Genomic DNA, 20,785 nt, shown 5'->3' with positions numbered 1-20,785 from the left:
AGATGCAACGTGTAAGTTCTTTCCCAAAGTCATCGATCCTGCAGGAGGTGAAACTTTGCTCTATTAGAATTGATGATGCGGCGCATACATACTAAGCTCCAGAGGTAGTTCATTAATCGGGCATGATTCTTTGATTCTGACCGGGAGTTCGTCTTCGCGTGCGCCCGGTGTAATAACAACAAAGCAAGGCAGCTCGTATACGATGTATATGTGCAATAATTTGTGTGCTCAGTACCTTCTGTGTTTTTTTTTCTTTCATCAGCTGCAGCTACCTCATTTTGTACAAAGCTGAAAAATTTAAGGAGCGCTGCAGGAGGCATTATAAATAGATTTTTACAAACCCATCCGGAGCTGTCCAGATAGATCGAACTCGATATAAATTAGATTTCGCCGGTCTAATGATGCAACGTTAACGTGTATCGATATTAGCAAAGTTTAATAACACTTAATGGGTCGTAAAAAGAGATTTTCTCTCGGTCGAACGTATTTCTGTATACCTGTTATACGTATATCGTATGTGTTAACGTCCATTAGCTCGGTAAGTAATATTTGGAATTATTTTTTTCATTAGAGCATGGACGAGAGATAGAGCGCGTTGATACTGCACACATATTATTGCAACTCGACGGATATATCAATTAAAGCGAAGAATGTCCAAGCCCATTATATTTATCGATGTTCCTATGTGCACACATTTCTTTATCCATCCTATTACCCGTATAACTGATACGTGCATGCATAAAACTATGTTGACGAGTAAATTCTCCACTCGTGAGCCACCAGAATAGTGATATTCGATACATCGAATAACTTTGCATATCCTCGATAATATTCCCGAATAGCTCGTGCGCGACAGTCTATATCGCCTTTCAAGAATTTCGCTGATACGATATTATTTTTGATGCTACACTAGACGCGATTCGTGTGCGCGACAATATTATAGCTCGTCGCGTATAATTAACTTACATGGCAGCGCGAGTTAGAGAATACCTATATGATAAAATTATGGCAATATAGGCAGTGCAGTAGCGGTGTTATACCGCCTGGTACAGGTCTGTGAGCACGGCTCCACACACACGTATGCGCTCTCGAGCTTGGCCATTTTTTAATAATTAATTAGATCAGCGCATTACGAGCTACTTGGCAAAAGAATTTGCATAGCGCGTTGTCGCGATGTTTACGTTACGAGCTCGCGAGCTTCACTTTTTATAAATAATAAATGCCAGCCGTTTCGCAAATGCGCCAAGCGCTCGCGATCGTGTGTTTATATATATAATATGACTCGTAACTGCGTTCTGCATTATAACGAATGCAAAATGAGAATTGTTTGACATTACAAAGTTGCGAAAAACTTGCATATTGTTATACATCCGCGCTCGTGGTGTAAAGTTACAGCCATTTCTGAAAATTTTTGGAAAAAGTTCAATGGTCCGCGTGTGCCGCGCTTAAATTATATGCACGTAGAAAGAAAGAGAGAGACGGATAGAGAGCTCCGTTTCGTTAATGAATCATTCAAAACGTCGACACACTATATATATTCTCTTTCCTCTATGCAGAAAGACGTCGAGAAACTTTAGACTCGTGTGCATGTGTATACGCGACGTACGTACGATTCGTGTGCTCGACTGCGGCTGTGTACCGAAAGCAGCTCCAAAAAGAGGAGTATTATTTTCTCAAGGTAAGCTATAGAGAACAACACAATGGTCGATCGAATGCAGGACAGTATTACGCGCAAATACACAACTGCTGCCTGCCAAGGCCATTATTTACCAATTCGCTATTATCTAATAAAATTTCCATCCAGCCTGCCGTGCGTGCGAGCAGACACATAATATTTATATACGTTTGTGCTTTGGCCTGCACATACGCATTATACGCGTATGTACGTAGGTCTATATACTCGAAAATCGCCGTGAAATTTCTCAACGCACGTCATCGTCGTCGTCCCTTATACTTTAAAAAACACACTAGAAGCAGCTTTCGCAGCAGCAGCAGCAGCAGCAGCAGCAAAGGGACACAGCGGCTGCAGAGAGCCGCTCAGCTACTGCGACTATGGTGTGTATGATAATATATAGGTATATATGCGCTGCAAATGTGCCGTACAGAGGTAGGTATATAGCGAGGAAGCAAGAGTCGAGAGATCTCCCCTTCTCTCTCTTTCAGTGGCATGCACATACCACTAGAAACCACGACTCTGCACAGCTCGATGTGTGTATGTGTGTATATGCCGAGCGTCTGTCTGGCTCGCGCGCGCACGTTGCCATGTACAGACCCGAGAGAGAGAGAGAGACGTAGAGCTGAGAGCAAAAAGGATAGACGACGCGCTCCGAAGCGCATACATATAGCTTTATACGTACACGGCTGGCATACACACACACATACACACAGATATTCGCACGAGCGGCAGAGAGAAACGGCGACAGTGTACAGTAGTGGTAGTAGTAGTAGTAGTAGTAGATATGGTAGTAGTGGTGGTCCGTGTGCTGGTGGAGGTGGTGGCGGTACTGCGGCGCCGGCGGCAGCGGGTTTTCAAGCCACGCGCGTTTCGGAGCGCAAGTATAAATCGTACTTTCAGTCTCCCTTTGGACGTCGACGCGCGCGCAAACCTATACGTGTGCTCCGATGCTGCCGCGTCTTTATCGTAAAACAACACACTCACACAGATCGAGAAGAGAGCGTCAGTCGTCTCGTCTAATATATATCTTCTGTGTATAAAATACGAGACGTTATCGTAATTCTTTCAGACCTATCACTTCATATTAATTGTTGATTTTTTATCGCTCGCGAGTTGGATCAAAGCTATCGGCCTATATAGTGTTGTTTTCGTTGTGTGTTTGTGACCGTGCGTGTGTGTCTTATATGTGTTGTTGTTTTCTGGTGCACAATCGTGAGAAAAGGAGTTTGAAGTGAAGTCAAACGATCCTCTTACAGTCGCCGTGTAGTAGTCGTCGTCTCGCACAATAGAGAACGCAGAGAGCGCATTACGTATATATTTATCAGACGCACAGTACGCTGCGTGCATACATAGACGATTTATGAGTCTCGTGTCGTCGATGGATTACAGCACGTAACGAGAGAGAGAAGGGCTGTTATTCGCGCGATTATCTCCTCTGTGTCTCGGACCGAGTATTATATCGAACGCATTTCAAGTGATCATTAGAGCACACACATACGTACTTGCATTCGTAGAGAACGAGACAGCGAGACAGAGACCGAGATAGAGAGCAACGGATGCTGCACATTGCACTCTACCGTAGTAGTACTCTGCTTTGGCCCGAAGGAAGTGACGACGGATATTGTGCGAATTAACGCGAGTGTTATACGAATGTAATATATTGTTCGCAATATTAGTCAGTGAATTACGCCAGTGCACTGCGAGAGCTTTATATATAGATCTCAAATCTCAAGTGACGCTGCTCATTGCGCCGCTTAATCCTCGCACGGCTATTCTTCATCGGTGAGTTGATATTTTTATCCCCCTGAATTGCGATGCGCACTTGCGGATATAATTCAAGGCGCAAAAAATAAAAAGTCGCGACGTCTCTTATAAGCTGACCAATTGCACGAAAGTGTGGGATGGATTGTTGTCGCCTCGCCGCACGTTTCATAGTATTTTATATATGCGTGGGTGGCTCTCTCTTTCTGTTGCAGGCGCACGCCTGCATACACGTACGCGGCAGTTTTGCAAAAAGGCGATAATGTACAGTCGCGAGCGGCGGCGTCGGCTGTCAGTGCTGCAGACGGACGGAAAACAGAAACGCGCGCGGTTTGTTTTGGACGCGGAGAGCTGTGTAGTTCGTGCGTGCTCGCGTGCGCCTTTCCAGAGATATATATACCGTGAAAGTTGACTGCCGTTTGCTGCTGCAGCGTATTATGTGACTTTAATGTATTGTACAACGTTGCGCACACATACTCTATATAGCTGCATGCGTGCTTATAAACGCATACGCGCTCCGTCTAAAATAGAATAATGGGAATTGCTGATGAATGTAATACGTTTATGTCACTTTATATATCGTGTGCAAAACTAGCTCTCTTTCTCTCTCTCTCTCCTCGTCTTAATAGGACCACTATTCAAAACTAGCACCCGTATTTTTGTTTTCTGTTTTTTTTTTGTCGTGCGACACCGAGTATAAGTGACGACGACGATTCGCTCTTCTATAAACTTTTCGCAACGCTACGAGTTGCTTATTGAAGTGGCAGAGCGAGAGTATCCCTCGCAACGGACTGCAGTGTGCAAATGTGTCTGTGCGCGCGCGCGCGGAAAAACAGCTGATAAATTCTCGCTGACTGACAGATTGCACTGCCGTTTCTACTGCTACTGCTGCAGTTACAGTCGCGACGCCGAAATGCTTTTTACTCCGGAAAAATTCGATAACGCGCTTGGAGTATGATTATGGCGCATAAACATAGTTGGCCATTTTTTCTTTTTATCGCTTGGTATAATGCGTACGAAACCGATAAAATAATGATTCGACGTTATTGTGTCAAGGAATCGGATCAATAACAGGCGGTACATATACGCGCTATCGATGCTGACTAACACGCAATTTAATCGCCTTATTATCTCGGAGCTCTCTGCGAATTTCCAATATACGCGAGAGATGCATAATTAAATTTTGTAGGCCTTTTTTATGATGCTCGATCGTCTCTCGAAGCTACCACGAGAACTCTCGGGACCTCCTTATCGGTGCAAACACGAAAACAAGCGTCAACACATAAAATCCTATATCTAATTCATTCATCGAACGAACTTGTAATTCATAAATTTCGGCGTTCTGCGAATAAAGTCCGCGCCTATATTATGCGCCTACATGTGGTCCGGCCGGTTGCTTCGTTATACATATTCGCGATATACATATATAGTAGCTGCGCACACCAAAGTGTTCTGTTGTTCCGTACTGCAGCAGTCACTAAACTAATAAACTTTTTATACGCTTTTCGCCCCGCGTGTATGCGCAAAAGTGACAGTGATGACCGTCGTATCCATACACACATATATTGGCCTTACACGTATCACTCACACACGCGCTTTTTTATGGAGAAGCAAAGTCTAGTTCGTACTCGACACTGTCGAAATAAAAGCTCACTTCATGAATAATGCTGGGCCACAGATCACGCATAAATAAATTTTTTGTCACTCTTTCCTCTCTACATGTCGTTTTTTTCTTTCGCTTTCACAGCGGGGTATCTGCTATCAATTAGCCATTCTCCTCATCCTGCGCAGACACACAAATACACTTATACTCAGACGCGCATAATGAACTGAACTTTTTTTCATTCCATATGCTCGTGGCATGTTTGAAAATCCGCCAAGCGCGTGCATTACTCGAGGCATTTGTGAATTCCTCGATTTTACATCGCGTAGAAAAGTGAAGTACGAAAAAAAAAGAAAATTATGCGCGTATGCTCGAACTAAACATTCGCGGTCGTGCTTCGGATCAAAGAGTGGTAAGAGAGAGAAAGAGGGAATGAGGATATATACATTTTTTGGTTTATACAAACTGCATGTATATATAACTGCCGTGACCGAGAGAGCTCGAGTTTGTCGCAATTTTTTCCTTCATTTTTTATTTATTTTTCGCTTTCCGTGCAGACTGTAAACCTCTAAACGTATATAAATTACGGTAGAGTGAGAGAGAGAGAGTTCCAGAGGGAGAGAGATACGACGACGATGCGGAATTCGCCACGGCCGATCCTTCCTATATACATTTGCGAGAGACGCTCTTCGCTTCTTCTTCTTCTTCTCCGTTTTTTTTCTTCAAGCAATGCGTTATTTTCGCTTTCGCGCTCTGTTCTTTTCCTCCTCTTGCCGCCTTTAATGAGAGCAAAGTATAGCGGCTATATAATACCGCACGCACGACAGCGACTGCGTTTATCCACAATATAGCGTGCAAAAAATCAACGCACTATATGCTGCAGCGTCAAGCGAGCGCGAATCATCAAAGTCCGCAAGAACGAGCCGAGAAGGAAGGGCAGAAAAACGTTCCCCGACCGGAAAGGAATTACGTCAGAAAAAGGCAGTGTTTCAACATTATATTATACATGTACAACGGGTAGGCATTAGTGCAACGTCCGGTCGTCCCCGCGACGACGTAATAATATTTGACTGGCGCTCATGGTCCGGCGTCGACGAGTCGCTTACACTGCTACTGCTCAAGCTCGTGCTTTCTCTCTCACATACATAATACGAGGCTCGCGTATTATACACAGAGTTAAGCTAGCGCGCACACACCGTACAAGAACATGTGTCACCCACTTGCCGTTCTCGCGATTCGATTCTCTTCCTTTTTTTTCCTTTCTTTCGCTTCCTAAACTACGACTTTTTTTGTCACGTACGGAAGGGTTCGCGTGAATTTCTCGCAAGTCGAAAAATTGGCTTCCGCTTACAGTGCGTACCGGTGCGAGACGAAGACATTTTTGATGTAACGATCTTCGTGTGCAAGCGTATTATGCTATATGCATCGACGTCCAAACAATTTTCTTCTCACCTAAAGGACGCTCGCGCGCGCGCGCACACACGCGCGTGAGTGATTTAACGATCAGCTTGCCATCGACTGCAGCCTGCGTGCGCCGTAATATATAGCAAAGTATACATGTATAACTTCGCCGTACGTACTGTGTGCCATACGTGTGTGTGCACTCACTCGAGCTCGCTCTTTTTCTTTCTCTCTGCGTGAGAACTTTATTCTACCTGTTACAATACAAGGGCTTATCCCCTCTGGGCTACCTTATTCCTTTTCTTTCCTTTTTCTTTTTTTTTTCGACAACGCCATCATCATCATCATCATCAGCGAGCACGGCCATAAATGTACACGCAGTGTGCCTCGGTGCACAATGCCAGCGTGTGTTGATACTCGAAAAATGAGCGGTGCGTGAAAAATCGGATTCAGTAATCGCTTTACGTTTCGTTAAAGAGAGAGAGAGAGAGAGAGCAAGAGAAAGAGAGAAGCTCGTAATACACGAATTGCTTACTTATACGAACACTTAAAGGGGGTGCACATTCACAGATGCTTTAATGACCGGATAGAAGCCCGTATAATCGTAGGTGCAGTGCGCGCGCGCTAAGTCCCTCTCATATATACGAGCTTTTGAGAGGTAAAGCAAGCGTTAAAAGGAGATATTCGATCGACGGAGCACAAGATTTAAAAAACGTCCAAGTAGTAGGTATATATATATGTGTGTTTGCGCGCCGCATTCGTTGTGGGAGGTAGCGGCAGCAGCGAGAGCTGAGTCGGCAATTTCATCCCATCAAGGGATAAACATAGAATTTCAAGTGTATCTCCCGTAAGAAACGTGCGCGGAATAATACCGTCCAACATTTTTAAATTGTCTTACTAGTTCGCCGTCGTCGCCGTGCAGTTAATGACGCAATTATCATTCGGAGCGTTCGAGATAGCTACGTAGCTTGTCATTTTCCGGGGTCAAAAAGCGAAGGCCCTGACCCGCTCGCTCGATCGTGGATAAGAGCTGTTTTTCGCTTATGTATCATACGCTCGTTTTCTTTTTCGTCGCGCCGCTTTATGCGCTTCGCGACGCACCGAGACTTTTCATCTTGCATACACGCGATAAGCGAGTGCATAAGAATAAATCGTTGCAAAATTGCAGCGACGTCGCTGCAGCACGCTATCTATGGTCTTGAGGATTTTTTTGTCTTCTCGCGCACTAGTGGCATGATTCAAGCGCGCGATAAATAAAATTCCTAGAGTCACGCAATATCATTACTTTGTCTCGACTTGAAAAAATCACGACATAGATTTCGTATAATTTGAGTCATGTCATTAATTAATATCCTTTCACACGCTTGTCAATCAACATTTTCCGAAAAGACCTTTTACGCCGAAAGTATATAATTCAAGCGAACTCGTCGTGCGTCAATCGTTATATGCATTTTTTGAGATCGGTTCAATCCTCTTTCATGTATACTCTCGGTTCTCTCGCATGGAAAAGCCTATAGTCACGTAGTATATGTGTGTGTGCGTACCAGCTGTCGCCAAAAAATTCAAACTGAACATGATAAAACAGCAAGTCGAGCAACCATATGCTACGGCTTGTACGTAAAAACGCATTTCGCATATATTCGCCGTTCTTTTTCTAATTCTCCGGGACATTTTGATAGCCTGGAAAATTCGACGATTGCAACGGTCTCGTATAATCCGATGCATAAAGTTTTGCGTAGCGAGACTCGTTAGAATATTTTTGCACGCAGTCGAAACATATGCACAGAAATATGCGCGCGCGCGCGTATCTTTGTCTTATTAATAAACCTCCTCTGGTTCGCGACGTGTGGGGGGTGACGAGAAATTTTGCGCAGCTCGTAAAATATAATTGCCATACTGCTATATACGACGCTAGTGTGAAAATGACTGCAGCGGCAGCGTTATGTACGCCGCAGATCAAACAGCTGTACACCATTACAAAATTAGACCCCAAGGAAACAAGAGCGATATAATAATTTCGTGTTTTGTTTGTGGGTATTATTTCTGAGAGATAGGGTATATTATATAGAGATAAAATCGGCCTCGTAATACACGCGAACTGCTAGCGTACTTTCAACCTGCGCGTCGCAAAATTATAATGTAATAGAACCACGTTAAATCAAAGATTTTGAATGTAGGCCTGCTTATAAAATCAACACTCGTTGAATCAAGTCTCCGTCTTTTGAACGCGACTACAGGAGAGATGGAGGATACACGTTGCGATTATGAACTCTCGAGTAGGTTACCAGGGAGAAAGGTGTCTCGTCGCGTCGTGATCAGCATAATACGCGTGGATTACACACACAAACACGCGGGATTCGTATGGCCGAACGTATAGGCTCGCATACACATTATATTATTAACACTTGACACAACATTTCGGGATCCTCATAAATTGTGCGCGATTATAATATATACAGTTTTTCGAACGTCTGCCTCGCTCTCCCACACCCGCTGAGTATTATAGCTACGATCGACCGATCGAGCCGGTGCTGTTGCTGACCCTTCAGCTTTATATATGTACAACGCGAACAAAACTGTACACTTTTGGGTTCATTTCGTTGCGGGGAAAAAGAAAGAGAGAGAGAGAGAGAGAGACGCATCGTGGGATACTTATAAGTATCGACTCCTCCTCCAACTAAGTATATAAGTGACTGCAGAGGTCGATCTTTTTCGGGAAAAATGAGAAAAAAAGAATCGTATTATTGTATCGAGCACAGGGGATCACTGCCGAGTGTCGCATTGAGCAACAACGGCGTCGAGACGCATGTGCGGACACTTTTAATACGTACGTACGCAATATCGAGCTCGCGCGCCGATCATCGAGCGATATATTCATTGAACGAAGCTGCTAGCTGCTAGCTGCTGCACCCGCGTGTGTGCGTATATATTTCATTCATGCTGTATTGGAAAAACTTCCCCCTAGGCTACCTATACGCCACATACAGGCGCTCGCGCTCGACATACACACCGTTTTTGCAAGGCAGCGCCTGGCACAGCTTCTTTTGTGGGGGTATATTTTTCATTCAATGAATTATACATCTGCTTATACGCACACGCGTGCGAGTTCGCTTCACATGCGTATACGCCAGTGCAGAGATGAAGTGTAGATGTATTATTTAGACGGGGACAAGCGCTATATATAACGCGAGAGACGCAGAAATTCCCACTCTTGCATATATATAACATTGCTCAAGTTAATAGGAGTTTGGAAATTTTGATCAAACAATGGTGCTCTGCGGTCTGAACTTGATAATTCTTTGCGTGCGGCGCGGCGCGAACGCGGGAGAGAGCTATATCTATGTGCCGTGCTGACGCCGAGAGGGCGAAGAACCTTGACTGCGTTGCTTATTATACGTTCATGGACACACGACAGCAGCGATGTGTACCGGTGCGAAAGTTCATGGCACTACCCTACGAGCGCGCGCCAACGTATATACGACGAGAGGAGCGTAACGAGGAAAGAGCAGCAACAGCAGCAAACTCTGACTCGTCAGCCGGTTACATTAAAGTAACCCCTTTATTGCGGATTCCGAATGGAATTTATCGCCTGCGACTGCTGCGCTGATGAGTTTTTAGGAGGATTGACGCGAGATTTTAATTAGTTTCAAGGTTTTTTTTTTGTTGTATATTTTTTTATTTTCTATGACACGTCTAAGATTCGTGGAAATTTTAACAAATCAGAAACGCTCTTATCTTGCAACTCGTTCGAAACAAGCGTCGTCGCGTCTATTACCGGCAAATAAATTGCGCGTTTAGCAGCAATTGATAATCCATTAATGCTTTTTGTCCGCACCTAATGATGCGTTGATGAGGCCGCGCTAACACGTGTGCGCTGTTTTGCTTGCGTCCGAGCGAACCAGATCATTAATCGACGTTTTCTAGCTCGGTGTAAAATGTTTATTCGAGCGCCAATTAATCATAGCGCACGCGTAAGACTAGTATTTATATTGAGCTCGGGCATGAATATTCATCCACGAGGCGCGCGCGCGCGCACGGGCAAACGCCGCGTTTCAAGTTTCTTATATATTCCATAATAGTTTCCAATAAAACAGGCGCATAGCACTCATTTGTCTATAATATACAAGATCGCGAAGTGAGTTTTGAAACGTCTTTAGTAGGAGAGCATATAAAATCGCGCTTGGACCAAGGTTAAAAATGTTAAATCACTCCGCTGTGCAGGTAGCTCGAGAAGTACCTCATCGTCGTTTTCATACATTATAATACTTTTACATTCAAATGGATTTTTTTGGTACGTCGCGGGCCGATATATAGGCTTTAAGTGTATGTACTTCGACGACGTGAAAATATCTTTAGTGCCCTCTTTTTAGCTCAGCTGCTTGCTTCTGCTGCTGGGATAGAATAATATTTGGTTAGCTTTTTTCAGCGACGACGACGACGAGACGACGCTTCTTCTCTTGTTCTTGTGTTTGAACGCTCGGTGCACGCGGGCCCTCGTCGTCGCGCAGCGGCAGCCTACTTACGAGCGAGCTTCTTCTTTTTCCTTCTTTTTCTTCTTTTTGTCCACTGCTTCTTCTTGCCATCCTCTCTTCTTCTTGCACAAGTTGCATGTGCACTTACATACACATATATGTACTTGTACATTCAACCGTGTGACGCAAGGCAAATAAAAGTCTATTTGAAAAACAAATGTCGCGCGCTGCAGCTCTATAATGCAATGCTGCCGATATCCGCCGTCTCTGCGATCAACTGATTTTCTCAAAGTTTTTTCGTTGACTCGCTCCTTTCGACTGACTTTTTCCGCCTCGATATTTACGTATACCGTACCGTACGTACACATAACACGTCGGCGGCGGCGCTGAATCCCCGCGCGTGTTTATGCTACTTGTCTTCGCGAGACGCTTAATACGTGTTTGGTTACATTGTGTATATACACTCGCTCTTTGCCACTGCTAATGGTTTATTTTAATGAGCCGCGCGTGTTTTGATAACGCGACGCGTATGAACGAAGAGTTAATTTGTATCGTTTATCTTTCGTATAAACGGCGTAACAAGTGCAGCGACCTTTTGTACCAACAGTTTTTTCATTCATCACCCCAACTCGATTCGCTCGAGAGCAAAAAGAAATTACGAATGCGCGGCGTATCCCTGACAATGCCTCGTCGTGGAGCAGCTATTTTTCTTCGCATTGGCCGAGTTTTCTAAATAGCATTATATAGACGAAGGAAGCCCGTGAAGTTTCATAAAAACGAAAAAGTTTCGTCCTTAAAGCATCGTTTGAAACTTTTCATTATCTCACAAGGCACCACTACCAACGCGAGTCAACTTAATTATATTAAGCGTTCGAGTGTGAATATATGGTAAATAAGGCGCTCTCTCAGTCTGATTTATGTGACGCTTATTACGGGCTTGCGAAATGACGGCCAAGAGCACAAGAAGTGCCGACGTATATGTGCATACGCATATGCGCGTTTTTACTCTGCGCATCTATTTCTGAGAAAATTTTGAAAAATGTGCGCTTTAACCCGCTTTCGTTTATCTCATTTTGGAGATTTACCTATATAGCACTCTTACGCCAGAGAAACGAAATATTTTTTTTACACTTTGCGCCGCGGGTCAAAAGGTATTCCGAGCGGCTTTACACCATAAATTAAGTAAAAATTTCCAGAGCTCATCTCGTATATATGAAAAGGCGACTCTGTACTTAACAAAAATAAAATTTCTCGTTGAATTTACCTCGACCAACCTCGAGCTTCGAGCTCTGTGTTATTATGCGGAAAGATCCCCTCGCTGTTATTATAGAACTTAACTTCTAAGTAGCGCTGGCGTCTCTCGTCAATTCGTACATAAACGGGGGAAAAAAGGCAAAAAAACAACAAACAAAATGAGCCTGGTTTATTAAAAAAAAAATCCATATTTTCACCGCACACGATTATAGTTAAAAATGTAATGCGAAACGAAATGCATTACATCGGCAAACTTACAAATGCACGAGAAGAAAAAGAGAAAAGGTTGAGACTTTCAATGTCAGGTTAAGCTCTGCGGCGACACAGAAAACCGCACTCACGAATTACACGATGTATACTGCATACGTACCTCGCAGCAACTGCAGCAGCAACATACGGCTTGAAATTACAAAACGAAAATTTACCCGAGGGAATTTTCATCGGCAATTATCGCTTTCGCGAAAAAAAAATTTCAGAGCCCGAAGAAGAAGCTTATGAGCGCTCGCGCAAGGGTCCCGTAAAACTCTTAACCTACAATTTGCACTCTCTGTTCTCTCTCGCGCTCGAAAAAAACTCATAAAGTCGTTCTCGTGAAGCGAGAGGGAGAGAGAGAGCCCCTTGCACAACATCGAATCCGTATAACATTATTGAACTGGCAATAATTTCAGTATATGCTTTATTTGTTTCAGAGAGGCCAAAGTCGTCGTCGTCAGTGATCGCTCAAGGAGCAATACAATAATTGCTCGGGATCGCTAGACCACATGCATCTTTTAAATTAGCATCCAAAGACGGCGTATTGGTGAAAGAAGGAATGAAAGAAAGCAAGGAGCAATCGAAATGAGGCCGAGTTCGTGCTGCTGGTTGTTTATCGTCCTCTGTCTTGCATTGGTAGCACTACCCTCTTCCATCATCAGACCGGTACATTCGTTACCGACTGGATCTGACGAAGGTGAGTCATTGCTGCTGTGTACATACAGTCAGCCCGCGAGCTCGCCGTGATACCTACCTACTGGTTTCTCTTTGCATGAACAAAAAAAAAGTATGAAAAATGAAGAGAAAGAAGCTATCGATGGGATATTGAATATCGATTCACCGCGAGGGGTTTCCAGGCCGAGAGCTCCTCACGAGATATGCACACATGCGCGCGCGCGAGAATTAAAAAATCCCTAATGCATGTGATTTTCATTTCGTTTTATTTGCATGCGCAGAGCAAAAAATAAAAGACGAGGCAAAGCGGCCTGCTGCGGATGCCTATAAGGTATGTGCGGGCCCGCGCCGCGACTTTAAATGCGGGACGAATTCACGAAGGATTGATGAAAGAGGAGAGAAAAAATCTTTCAAGTATATAATATTGCTGTGCGCGCAGCGAGCCATTCTTTCTTTCCCAAGAGAGCGAGCGAGAAAGAGAGAGAGCAAGAAAAGGGGAGCAGCTTTGACAAATACGTCTGACTTTGGGACTGTGTGTCTCTCTCTCTCTCTCTCTCTCTCTCATTCTTACAAATATGATGTGGGTGTATATAATATAAGTTGTACACACGACTGTTAAAGGAGGGCTTACACAATGCCGTGTTGACAATTTATGCTCTTATACACAATACGCTTGCTTTTCTGGAAAACAAGCCTCGAGCCGATATTCTGCGGGTAGATTGATATGAAGTAATACGTCGCGCGGTTAAGAGATACTCGGCTATTTTTCTAGCGTTGTCGTTGAAAAATTGAAATCGCTTAAATGTATGCATCGGCGCGCTTGCATCATCAGTGTGTAAACGAGTGCACGATAATCAATTGACTCGAGCTATTTGCCGGTAATGCGCCGTGTACCTTTTTACAGACGACAGATAATGACGAACGTTCGCTTTAATAAAGTAAATGCAAAGACGATCTTAAAGGTTCTTTTCGACGAGGAATAAACCTGCGCTTGTCTCTAGCTGCTCTTCCTCGGCTCCTCTCTCTCTTAAAGCGCTAAAAGGATAGATTTTTGTTGCCGGTATAGCTACTCGAGGATTAGGCTTACGAAGAAGCGTTGAAAGGCAGCAATTTAACGGGATCTCGCGCGCGCGCTATATCCTGCATAGTATATTCGCTTTGATTGCAGCGACGACTACTCGCAAATGAATACAACGGCGGCTAAGGTACTTTCGCAGTTGACTTATTATTCAAATTAAAAGTGCGTATAAGATTTTTTTGACATTCGTTCTACAACATTCGATACGCGCGCCTCCGTATAATGAAGAAAAATTAATCGTTTCGCAGTGGATGAAAATTACGACTCGTCATTTTATGTACACATGCATGCATGCATCGGCGATGAAATTGGAATTTTTTTCGCGCACAGAAGCGCCAAGAACTTACAAGTCATTCGGCGTGATTGCATCGTGATGCAGTATATATCGATTCGAATAAAATTATCTATCGGCCGAATCAATAAAACGACGAATGAAAAATTCAAAGTCGAGCGATTTCGAAGTAGTGCAGATCACTCACAGCTCGAGTTGAATATTGTAATAACTCGTTCGAGCTAAAACAATCAGAAAATTGGAAGAATATTTATGACGAGATCTCGGGCTGCTGCTATAAAATAATTGTATTAGCATTTTAAAACCATTAATTCCTTGCAAGCAGCGAAGGCAGAAGCAAAGCAAAATATCCATCACTTCGAATTCGTCTTATGTTAATGCAACAACGATCGACGCGAATACAAATAAAAAAAAATGAAAAATTACAAACTGCTCTGTGCTGCTGCTTCAACCTGCCAAAAGAATAACAAAATCGACCAGTCAAGCGCGTAACCAAATCCTCTTATTCCGCTTTTTTCATTTTTCCTTGTACGCGTCGTACTTTGGAGCGAGCGGCGACTACTACGGGTAAAAACACTAAAGCATCATAAGAATTATTCCATAATCTTCTCGTGCCTAGCAGCAGCAGCAGGAACAACAAAGTGTCTTTCGTTTTTGTGGCTGTAACTTTATACTTAAGCGAGTTCAGCGGGATTCTTTTTTTTGTAATTTAAAGATACACGTAGTCGCTCGCGGGCATAAAAAAAAAGACGAAACAATTCGGTGTCAATTTCGTTTGCGCTCGCGCGCGTGGACAGTTGTCGAGACCGCAGCGACCGCAACGCACACGCAAAAATGCATGCATGGGTCATGGCTCGCCGCTGCTGCTCGAGCCTATATCTGTTCATTTCGATCATCTCTAGTTAGCATTCCACTCGATAATTTTGCCTTGCAAAATAGAAAAATAAATTCCGTCGTATAGGCACTCGGACTCCATATGTGTATAATGAAACGGAATGAAAAGGGAGCACGATCTCGCGCGCGCGCGGGAGCAAAAAGAGTCTGCGGTCTGTATTATTGCATAGATCGCTTTTCGTTATCGCTCTCGATTCGATCGACATATCGCTTATTATAACTGCTCGATATGCAGTTCGCTCTCTATATTGCTTGGCGGCGGCGCTGAAATGTGCCGCTGTTGGTTGTGTGTATGTGTGTGGTCGATGCCTGGCCGAATAAAAAAAACAGCAGCAGTACTGTAATAGAGGTCGGAGTTGACGGGCTTATACAATGTTGGTATTCATGACGTATTGCGTAATTTTCTCTCTTGTCTCTCCTCCGTCCGATTCGTATCAATTTCAACGAGCTGCTGCTGCTGCTACTGCTACTGCAACTGCAAGCGCTCTGATGATAATACATCATCGATCTTCTGCGTGGCAGTCATTGACTGGAGCTTCGAGAAAACAATGGCTATTTTTCCTTTCTTTATGAGAGCGCCGGTATGAAGGAGACTTCAGGTGCAGCTCTTGAAAGACTCTCAGCGTTTATAACGATAATGACTTTATTGTCGCCCTGGCCGTGCGCTCGGTATAAACTATAAAATCAACCTCCATCACGTTTTTATTTCAACCATGTATGAGTATGCGAGCTTGAGCATCGAGCAGCAGCAGCAGCCGCTTACCTCTTGGCATTTTATGGAGCTTTTTCACGTGTCGCGCCGACATTTTTTTGTCCTCGAGCATATACCGACTGCTTCCGAAAAGTACCATTTTATGTTAGTTTTCCTTACACGCAAAAAAAAAGTTTCCATTGAAAAAAATTTTTTATGTACTTATGGCCGAGGGTCCACGAGACGTTTTGAAAAAGCTTTATGGCAGCTGCGGGTGGCTAACTCTACTACGAGAAACGCGATTCGCACTCGGAATATCTTTATCATCCCTTCCGCGTATTATACGTAAACCCGACACACTTAAAAGGCCGTGATATTATACCGTCGCAGCATAGAATTTTAATATTTTCCAACTTTCGTGATTGCTTTCAACAGTAGCTCTCGTATTATGACCATTTCAATAAATTCGATCGTATAATTGATTCGAACAGCGAGCGCCTGCCGAAGATAATGGCCAAGTTTCATCGTAGAAATAATAACTGAGCTTGATAAAACTTTTTTAAAATTTTTTTTTCATCATCTAAAGCCTCGGTCAGGCGCAAATAATGGTGAAAAAATGACGTTCATTCATATCGATATAGTGTTTTTCTCTCGCTCTCTCTCAATTCTTTCTCTCTTGCGTCCAATCGTCGCAACGCGACCCAGTTATTAAATCAGCGACTCAAGAATAATATCAGTTTCTTCGCTCGACTTTTTATTTTCATAATTGACTTTCCACACTTTTTCGATCACGATAACGCTCGTGCCTGTCGTACGCTGCCCTCTTACGCAATTTTCAATCTCGCGATTATATATCCTTTCTTTCATCCCGAAGAGGTATATTACGGCCTCGAATGAGGTACTCGAAAACATTAAATCTTAAATACACATCTGCAGAATTTATCGGAATTACGAGTAACTATGCCAGCGTAATTGTAATAAGCGAGTTATGGCTAAACATCGGTAAAGCAATCGCCAATCTGCGACTATAATAGCAGAGCTCGAGAGTACATACACGTCATACATCATAGTTGCACTGCGGCGGCGGCGTCCGCATTAAAATTATAAGGTGCAAATCGTAAACACCCCTTCAACGTACTCACATCGAGACTAGATTTTTTACGATCGTATTCTCTACATATAGCGCTATATATCGTTATATATCGTCCAAAGTCAGCATCGTCGTCGAGAGATTTTTCTCTCTCTTACTCTCTAGTGCGCGCCAGCTATACTAGGGACTCAGTTTTCAAAGCTTCGAACGAGTTAATTCTCGGAGTTTTCTGCATAGAGTATACACACACATCCCCATGGCTAGGATATTCCTTTATTCACTCGCAATGGGAAAAATAAAAAGAAATGAAGCAACTTTCTCTGAGCTATAACGTGGAGAGAGAAAGAGAGCTTGCGAAACTCTCATATACGCGTTCGGCTTTTATCAAAAGAAACTTTGCAAACGAGTACGTATACACTCGCGCACATACACACACACACACAGCAGTCACTCCCGCACGTACTACTCGGAAAGCCGTGTACAGTCAGTTTCTTTCTCGTAGCGGTAGCAGCAGCAGCCTGGCCTGGGTCTCTTACGGTTTTTTTCTCGCATGGAAACCGCGTAAGGGAGTCTCTCTCTCTCTCTCTCTCCACCGCAGTAGCCCGGGCAACGTCCGGGTTTTGGAATATCGCGTTGCGAAGGTAATGGTCTCTCTCTCTTGTCGAGGCGCAGTACTGCTGCTACTGCTGCTTCTACTACTACACAGCAGGAAAACGGAACCGCGATAATAGCCACCCTTATATATCAAAGACGATAAATAGCGCGAAATTTTCTCTCTCGCTCTCTCTGAGCCGCTAGCGCTGCGCCGCAACTCGGTGTAGTCTAGAAAGAGAGAGAGAGAGAACTTGATGCTCATGCGTGGATAAGCTCCCGCAACGCTCGAATGCAGAAACTCTCATTCATTCAGCGAGAGAGAGATATACAAGTGCACTTTATACGTGTACAATAAATTCTCTCTTTTTGAAGACGCGATATGCACTCGCATACGGGCACAGAAAGCCGTTGAGTCCTTTCAGCGATGTTTATACATATATAGCACATATACATGACATGACGATTTAACGAGATTTCTTGCGAGCTTTAAAAATGACAGTCGCATTTAATTTACAATACGTTGGCGAGCGAGCAGACCTGCCGGGGCGCAAGAGCAATCAGAATCTTATAGAGAAGCAATATTGCCTTGGCTTGCGCACTCGACGATGGCATATAATGCTCCTTACTTGTAATATAGTTTGAAGAAGTCAAGCGCAGCAATTTTGATCGCGCGAGAGGCAATGTACAACAATGAAATTAACGTTTGAACGCCAGGCCTGAAACAAGCCAATTACACCCCACTTTCCATCTTCGTTCTATATTTGTTTCTCATCTCTCTTTTTTCTGCCTTTTATTCTTTCCACGAGTTGGGTAAAGTAAAGCCGCAAGAAAGTATATAGCGTGCGTATGCTATACGTGTATAACGCGAGTATATTCGCGAGGCTTTGCAATGTAGCCGAGGAATAATAAAATTTCCTGCTTGGAATTGCATTTGCATTAAAACAAGAGAGTTCGTTCGACTAATGAACATCAAAATAAAGTGCCGCCTGTATACGCGCGGAGGAAGTAAAAAAAAAGAAGAAGAATAGAGAGAGAGAGAGCAAGAAGATGATGATATGCGCGTATTACACGAGGCATTGTAGCCCTGAGCTTTTGTAATTAGCTCGATTTTAATATGCTAAGAAACATTTCCTAATCTAATTTCGCAGTGCTTGCTCGGCAGTTCCGACGTATGAGCGTATCTTTTTTTTTCAAAATCACTGCAGTTCCATTAATACAAAAAAGTGCCTTATCTTCAACTACTTTTAATTAACCTGGATATTTTTCTGTTTACTTTTGCAGCAAGCGAAGATGTCGGCTCAGAGGACGACGACGTGTATCCGGAGGAGGACGAGTCGCCGTCGCCGACCATGTCGAACGGCGACTCGGAGCTCATCGGCGGTGGGCCTGGCAACATGCCCATCTTCCTCGTTGAGCCCGTCTCGTCTTACGTGGTGAAGAACAAGCCCACGACCCTCCACTGCAAGGCCTCGAACGCCCTCGAGGTCTATTTCAAATGCAACGGGGCGCAAGTCAAGGATCACATGCAGCTGGACTTTGTCGATCCGCACACGGGTACTCGGTACGTCGAAGCCGAGCTCAACATCACGCGCAACCACATCGAGGAGTACTTCAGCAAGGACAAGTACAAGTGCGAGTGCATCGCCTGGTCGAGCGCCGGACGAATAAATAGCCAGCCTGCCGTGATCGACGTCGCCTGTAAGTCTCGACGACTCTCTTTTTATTATAATCGCGCTCTTTCATTGAATGTATAAACATATTCGCGCGAGAGATGCGTGTGGCTTGGCGGAACGCGAGTATCATTATTCACGCGATCGTTAAGATTTTGTTTACGACATCCTCGCGCGCAGACGCACGAGAGAAAGAGAGAGGCTGCATCTATATAATAAGATTTCTATCCCGGGATCAATCATAAATTCAATTAGTTGTGCATACAGCATAGGAGCCGAGCGTCGTATGCAAAACCCACGTTTTACGCGGAGAGTATATTATGCACTCTCGGTAGACATTTTAAAGACCTCATTACGCGGTTGTAAATTTGAAATTTTCGTGGATTAATGAGTTAAAGCCCGCGCGGAGTTAATAAGAGAAATTTTCACAATTAGTCGCCGAGCTTGGCGCAGAACTTGGCAAGTAGCTCAAGTGCTTTGATGTATGTACCTATGTATGAATTTGTTGTAGTTATACGTGTGAGAATAAACGCGTGCACAAATGCACGCAAACACGAGGACGTGTTCTGATGGAGTCGCGCGCGGCACACGATCTTTGTGCGATACTTGTTACATTTGCTGAACGCCGCTGCTGCACCGTGTGTATCTCGTTTCATAATTCCACGGTATATGTAGTACAGAGCGCGTAACATGCGTATGAACCAAGTGCCACACACGTAACAATTTAAACAAAGATACGTATTATACGCAAGCTGCCGCGAAGGCCGATACGATATAATATTATATCGTGTGTATAAGGGTATTGCATTGCAAAAATACCGAGTGCGATACACATTTTACTCGGGCGATCGCGACTATAAATTGCGCAGTGGCAACGGATTCTTTAATAAACAAATTTGTATAATGGATACAAGCGTAATTCGAGATTTAGCCGGTGTTCGGGGGCTACTACTAACAAAGTAACTTCCGACAACTCATCAATCAATCATTCCGAGCACTCGAACTCGTCGATTGTTTTTCTTTTTTCTTTTCTTTCGCTGCCACTTGAAGATGTTTGCTTTACAATTAAAGCTCTCGACCGACACCTTGCGCGCGTGCGTGGAGAGACTCGAAATTTTACAGAAATCGCGACATTGACGACGGCAGTCGAGAGAGCAAGCAAAGCAAAGAAACAGAAACAATTTCTTGCGCAAAGAACGTCGGACGTACGAGACATAAGTGAGCAGAGACACGACTTATATATACCAATGCCAACTAAAATAAAGACCCCGTTTGTCGTGCGGCTCTCGCTGTAGTTTTGCGCAGCTCACACATATTCGTGGGTACGAGCCGGCAAAAGAGTATTGCACTTGCTGTGCTATATATGTTGCACTATACGACCAT

General features: G+C 43.9%; 1 protein-coding gene across 1 annotated transcript in view; it reads left to right on the top strand.

The window, feature by feature from the left end:
- The first annotated feature begins 2,596 nt into the window (after positions 1-2,596).
- Positions 2,597-20,785, top strand: part of LOC106651963 (netrin receptor UNC5C) — a 39,932-nt gene continuing 21,743 nt past the window's right edge. Inside the window, exons 1-3 of the mRNA XM_014370678.2 lie at positions 2,597-3,457; positions 12,856-13,115; positions 19,014-19,430. Of these exons, the coding sequence (XP_014226164.1) occupies positions 13,004-13,115; positions 19,014-19,430 (529 nt within the window). The 5' untranslated portion in view covers positions 2,597-3,457; positions 12,856-13,003. The remainder of the gene's footprint in view (positions 3,458-12,855; positions 13,116-19,013; positions 19,431-20,785) is intronic.

This window comes from Trichogramma pretiosum, unplaced genomic scaffold, assembly GCF_000599845.2.
Source record: "Trichogramma pretiosum strain Unisexual culture from Peru unplaced genomic scaffold, Tpre_2.0 scaffold42, whole genome shotgun sequence".
NCBI classification, from domain to species: Eukaryota; Metazoa; Arthropoda; class Insecta; order Hymenoptera; family Trichogrammatidae; genus Trichogramma; species Trichogramma pretiosum.
This window is presented reverse-complemented; position numbering and strand designations above follow the sequence as displayed.